Genomic DNA, 6833 nt, shown 5'->3' on the forward strand with positions numbered 1-6833 from the left:
AAAGAATGGTACCATTGCACAGATGTTATGAGGATCAGTCTTCTGAAAAGAAAGAAGCTATAAGATTGAAAATTACAACAGTTAAAAACACGAGCGAGCACAGTGAACCCTTGTGTCCATTGGTATAATCACATGCTTAACAAGAAATTAATTATACTTCATATCAATTTTTCTTTCATCTCTATAGTGGCAATCCAAGAACCTGAGAAACGTTTCCCAGGCTCAAAAATGGTGCTCTCATCTCAGTTAAACCAAGCATGCCACTGGTTAATGTATTATGCAGTGAAAATGAAAACTCAAGTAGTGACCGCTGCTATAAAATTCCTAGGATCTGTCATTGTTGCTTCCCCTGCCTGAACCGTAGCTTGAGTTTTGGGGTTTCCATTTGTTCAGCCACATCAACAATATTTGACGTTTTGAGTGTATCCAGTTCTTGATTAGATTCCCGCTTGCTTTCAAATAACTTCCCAGTCTTCCCAATAGCAAGTATCAGCTCAAGTTGTTTTTGCTGTTGCTCCTATAGATATACTCAATAGGAAATATTGAAGTCAAATCAACAGTTAAATTTGCAACACAAAACTATATTTATTATAATGCATTTGATCCACCTAGCCAAGGATCAACCATTGAAGAGTAATAACATAATCAAAGGGCAATATTTTGGCTAGAGTTATGCTTGTACCGTTGGCAACCTCATGGGTACATTAAAATAGCCCTTTGTGGTTCAATCATTGTCTGAAAATACACGGTCATTCCGATCAAGCCACTTCAGATGAAACCTTAATAAGTTTCAAGCATGCTTTCTGGAAGCAAATCAGTGCACTATTCCAGAAGTTTTGAAATCATCCAATAAAAATTACATTAAAGTTGTATCAGACTTACCTAGAAGAACTAAACAAAATAACAATAATAAAAATAGCAACTTTTATACCTATTAATCAGTAATCCAATAAAAATTACATTAAAGTTGTATAAGACTTACCTAGAAGAACTAAACAAAATAACAATAACAAAAATAGCGACTTTTATACCTACTAATCAGTAAAGAGATTTCTCCTCAAACCAACAAGATGAAAGGCTGAGAATATATATAAGGTTGGACAATTAGGTGAACATAATTAACATTGACCTAAATATTTCTGTTACACCTAAATCTCTACTGGTGAAAAACCTGAAATAATTTATTTTAATAATCTAGCAATCCCCAACCTCTCTTGAAATAATTATTTTAGAACGTAACTACTTTAGTTCCCTGAATTAAAATATTTAATTCACTCTAATCATAAAAGCCATGTTATTGAATTTACCTGCATGGCAAGCAAAACCTTCTGAATTTCTCCCAGCTCCTTCTCAAGAATGTCTTCTTGCATTGCTAATGCTCGAGTTGCCTCAGAATTTTTTTGGGCCAAAGTTGCAGCCTTCAAGCACAAACAGAAAGAAAAAACAACAAATGAATATATTGCACAATCAAAAGAGCTAACATGTGTACTAAGAGACTTGCACAACAATTCTACCACAATTAAAAGTTTCTTACACCAATTAGTTGATTTTTTAACTATAATTTTTCTCTGAAGCTCCAATATTTCAGGAGATCATATACTTCTATTGAAGGATAAAAGCATATTGTAAACTGGATTTTAAGAACAACGATTTGCTGTCTAATGCATTCCTTTGGGCCATAAAATAAAGAACTGGGAGAACAAATTTGTGGAGCCAGAAGTTCATAATTAACATTTCAACAGAAGACATAGCTAAAATTTATACACTACACAATCCAGTAAATATGTTGATTGTAGACATGTAAGGGTTGAAATGACATGACAAGTAATTGTACAGCAAGAACAAGGTACAGCACAAATACTGTAACAGCACAGCATGAGGGTCGGAGTTGGATGGTCTTAAAAGTTCGACTGGAATCGTGCCAAACATGAAACACAAATGGGTTTCATTCTAGAACGAATCAAATAGGATTCATGCCAAAGCACAACACAATTGGGCTTCATGTTTCACAGCCCAAATGGGTTATGGCACAGCCCATTTGGACCAACTTTGTATATACACAAATCAAAATTATCTAAATTTTAACGAATTTTAATGTGGTTGGTGGGTTGGTCTAGTTAAGTGAGCGGTGAGAGCTTGACTGGTGACTCGATATCAGTGAGGTGGGTAATTAGTAATTATAATTAAGATAATTATGATTTGCACATTCATAAAATGGTCGTACTAGTACAACTCATTTCAGTTGTGCGAAGGCACAAAGCCTTCATGGGTTTTCTGTTTGGCACGACCTATAAGTGCTTCATACTTTTCTAGCACAACCTTGACCAAATCTCTTGTTGTATTCATGTCGTGTTATGCCCTGCTTATGTGGTGTAATTTCAAGTTTGATTCGTGTCATGTTGTGCTAACCTGGGCCATATTACATGTCTAGTCAGAACACTACTCTTGCTTGGACACATAAAAGCATGTCTTGAAGAAAGAAATAAATGTTTTCATTGAGTCTATTGTTCTTAATACTCAGATACTAATTTATACCATATTAGAGTATCTCCCTAGAGATTCTCGTTATGATTTTGTCAAATCCTCCTGTTATTTGAAGTTGTCAAAAACTAATGTTATTTAAAGTTGTCAGTGTATCACTATACATACCATGTTTATATTTAAAAAAAAGAAAGATTATTATTTTGAGATTTAAGTAATGTGTATATATTATATCACTTATTACATGCATACTTTTATTTCCATTTGTCATAACATCATGAATTCATGCAAATGACATACTTACATAAGCCTATAGATTGTTTAATGTGTTGATCACACAATTTTCTACCACTAAAACATATACAAAATTCTAACATGATAATAGGTATTTAAAACTGAACTCATTATTATAAATTTGAACCTATCACATAGAAGGAAAATGCCAACTTATGTAAATAAGATTTGGCGCTCTAAATCAAAAACCTAATCTAAATCTCTTATAACAAGAGGTTAAATATGTCAGCACCAACTAATTACTCAATGGAATGCCCCCAACAAATAGCTTCAGAGAGATCAAATTTCAGCTCCATCAGGCTCTATCTCACTAATCTCACTCGTGACAATTAACACTCTAGTTATGCCTCCTCCAGCAAGTGTGTAAAAACAAAGAAAGTTTGTTGATTCAATTTCTCTAATCCATGTCAGCACACAACTGCTACATATTAATAATGACATATTTTATTACCATCTGAAAATTCTTTTGGGCAATGACAAGGAATATTTCTATTTTCTTAAGGAAATAATAGCATTATTATCACTGTCCAACATTAGGCAAATAATGCGATGCTTTAACTTGTTTGATAACCTGATTGTCCAGTATAATAAAGGAATTGCTAAGTGCTGGGAGAAATTAATGATAGCAGCACACATTGAAATTCTCACTCATATAATAATCCAGTAGCTGTTGATCAAGTTCCTAGTTTTGTCCCCCTTATAGAAAGAAAGAATAAAAAAGTATATACAAAATCACTCCCTTGAAATCAAATTAAATGAATGAAGATGCTTGGCAAAACAAAGCACCTACTCCCTAACTATAGAAAAGAGGGACTGCCAATTTGGAGGGCCTTGTAAATTGGTGATGGTCCTTGAGTTGGAAAGTCGGCCTTAAAATCATCTTAAATTGACTAAACAATTATAGATAGTGGACTGCAACAAGGATTCTGCAGTCTAGAAGACAATGAAGAAATCTTACACACACAAAATAGAGAAGAATCTGACCTACAAAATTCACAGTTCTGAGGTTACAGTTATATCAAAGTCTCTACCACAGGGTAACACATTTCTCTTCATGCTTGAGGTAATGAAACCACACAGGAAGTTACAAAAAGAAATATTCTACAAGAAAAGCAATATATTACGTTTTTTATTTTAAACCGAAGAAGAAGACAAAAGGGCATGTTAACTAAGACTGCCAACAGTAAACTAACACCAAAGCTCTAAAGTTTGAAGGGGAAAAATGTCCTCACTTCTAGGTTTCTTCCCGTTGTTCCTTCTCTAGCAGGCAACTGTAAACATTCTGTTTAGCTGTTTACATTTCATATCACACTTTTCGACATGTTCTTATGATTGTTATACTTTACAATATGAACATATCATATTATAACATTCTTCTGCGTTCCATATAGCTGTTTAGTTTCTAAATCCTAATCTGCATATTTAAGTCATCAAAACTTAAAATTCCACACTATACTCCCTAAATCATGCTCTACAATACACTGCAATAATCAAAAGGTTGAGAATTTCCATTACCTGAGTAATGGGCTCTTTAAGAGCCTTGCGAGTAACTCGGAACCTAATTCCCAACTTCTCAAGTTGCCTAGACAAAACCCTAATAATTGTAGCATAACTCCTCAAATCCTCCTCCAATCTCTCAATTCTCTCCACCAAATTCACACTCCCACTTCCCACAGCTCCACCCTTCTCTCTCCCGATCCGCCACAATTGCCGCCACCGTAGTACCGCCCCTGTCCACACCCCACACACCAACGCCACCACACCACTCGCTAACACCCTCTTCCCCATTAAACCCACCAACACTTTGGTCCCTAAAATTGAATAATTCACAAAAAACCCAATTGCAATCACCAGAGAAGATACAAGACAAACAAATTCAAACACTGACAAAACGGAATCAAGATTGAAACTTTCATGTGTCTGTGGTGTGATACTGGGGTTGTGAGAGCTGGGTGGTTTGAGAGAGTGATAAAATTTGGGAGTGAAAGTGAAGGGGGTACTATGGGAAATGTGGATAAGACTGCGGGAGGTGATTGGAGATAAAAGAGAGAAATGGTTAGGGTTTCTGGGGTTGGTCGCGAAGAAGAGTGAGGAACGAGAAGAGGGTAGTGAGTTTATGAAGAGCTGATGTGATAAAGTGAGTGACATTGTTGATAGTGTAAGCTTTTTCAGGGTTTTGGTTGATGATTTGAATGGAGAAAAGGCATGGCTGATGGTTAGAGAGGGAGAGTCACAGGTTCTGGCGATGAATTCAATGACTTGCCGCGCAGACTATGGCTCCACTGTAACGTTGCTACACATGCACCCAATGGTATTGTTTTTTTTTTTTGGCAAAATAATTCCATTTTTTTAAGGGCTAAAAGTCAATTACCTCCCTGGTCTTTGCTAAATCACAATCACGTGTAGACTATTCACATATTAATCAATCTCCTCCAAAAGTTTAAAGAAAATCATCATAAACTACCCCAAAGCTTCAACTCCATAAGACTTTCTGTCAGTTTTACTAGAGTTCAACTGTAATTTTAAGACATAATTTACAAGAAACTTGAAGCTTTTATCTAGGGATGGGCGCAGGCAGGGGATCCCAATCCCCAGGCCTGTCCTCGACTTCTAAGGGATTCCTCAAGCCCGACCCATCCTCAGGCTCGAGCTCGAGTTGGGGGGGATATCTTGGGCCCAGCCCGTGGGGATGAGTTTATCCCCTGGTCCCGCCCCGCCCTGACCTAATCAACTGGGTCTTTGCAGGGTCAACGAGGTTAAGCATTTTTTTAATACACTTTTTTTCCAATTTTTAATACATTTTTTTTTTATAATTTGCGTAAAGACTAATGAAAAAGCATATTATGATTAGACATATTAAGATTGGAATGAATTGTAGTTGATTATATGAAACTTGATTACAGATGACCGTATTTTACATAATTACCAATAAATTTAAAATATTCCAATTAAACTAATGAAATTAGAATCAATAATTAATATAAAATTAATTATTATTTATAAGAAATATTAACAAATATATGTGAGATATATACTGATTATATAAATTATATAACTTTAAGATATTTATAATTAGAAAATATGAAGATACATACTGATTATATAAATTATACTTCTAAATTCTTTATTAGAAATTCATTACAAAAGGTAACTAAAATACTCTAACACTATGAAGAGAATCTATTATATTGATAAGGATTGAGAAGTCATAGCAAAAGAAAACTTGTTATTACTAGGCAAATTAATTACAAATTATTATTTAAATTAAATGTCAAAAAATTAATTATAATATATAGTAAGACTTGTTAGATATAATCCATGATCAATTATAATATGTAGTAAGACTTGTCAGATATAACATTAGTAACTTGTTAGATATGTAGTAAGACTTATGTGTATAAAATTAGATATTAAAATTTAGAAAATATTATTGTCTAAAATTAGATATTAGACTTATGTGATACAATTTATTATGTCTCTCAAAGACTCCATCATTATAATACACATAAAGTTCCTCTTTCTTCTTCCAATTAATTGGTAATATTAATTTACAATGATTTTAATTTGTTCTTGTGTAAAGTTCCTCTTCCTTCTTCTAATTAATTTGTTTAGTTTGCTTCATTGATTAATTTTCAACTATTCAAATTAATATAAGAGCATCTCTAATGGTGTTCTTTATTTTGAAGAGCATCTATCTTCATTAATTTTTAATTATAAAGAACACAATTTTTATTCAAATCCAATAGACTCTTTAAATTTAATGAAGATGCTCTTTATTTTTAAGAAATAGACTTAATGGGAGAAAGAATTAATAAATAAAATGCATAGGAACTTGTAGTTTATTATTAAAATTAGGATAGAGAGTGAAATTTGACTCTCTAAATATGGAGAGTCAAACTCACTCTCTAATTTATATTTTAAAGATAAAGAGTCTGTTGGATTCTTATTTTTATGGATGGACTCTTTATAATAAAGAGTTTGGATCATATAAAGAGCATTTGAAGATGTTCTAAGATCAATAAAATTTATTAAATATTGATAAGATTACATAGAAAAGA

General features: G+C 33.4%; 1 protein-coding gene across 1 annotated transcript; it reads right to left on the reverse strand.

Annotated features, from left to right (window-relative positions):
* Positions 1-334: 334 nt before the first annotated feature.
* On the reverse strand, positions 335-5069 carry LOC116133171. Its single transcript, XM_031418838.1, has 3 exons — positions 4291-5069; positions 1308-1418; positions 335-517 (listed from the first exon to the last, which is right to left on the reverse strand). The coding sequence occupies exons 1-3, from the start codon at positions 4921-4923 to the stop codon at positions 335-337; spliced, it is 927 nt and encodes a 308-aa protein (XP_031274698.1). The 5' UTR covers positions 4924-5069.
* Positions 5070-6833: the final 1764 nt, after the last annotated feature.

This window comes from Pistacia vera, unplaced genomic scaffold, assembly GCF_008641045.1.
Source record: "Pistacia vera cultivar Batoury unplaced genomic scaffold, PisVer_v2 Contig266, whole genome shotgun sequence".
NCBI lineage: Eukaryota > Viridiplantae > Streptophyta > Magnoliopsida > Sapindales > Anacardiaceae > Pistacia > Pistacia vera.

Coding starts and splice junctions, on each gene's coding strand:
- LOC116133171 (XM_031418838.1), bottom strand. CDS start 4,923: ATGTCACTCACTTTATCACATCAGCTCTTCATAAACTCACTACCCTCT. Junction 1,419..4,290: donor TTAAAGAGCCCATTACTCAG/GTAATGGAAATT, acceptor TTGTGCTTGAAG/GCTGCAACTTTGGCCCAAAA. Junction 518..1,307: donor AGGTTTTGCTTGCCATGCAG/GTAAATTCAATA, acceptor GTATATCTATAG/GAGCAACAGCAAAAACAACT.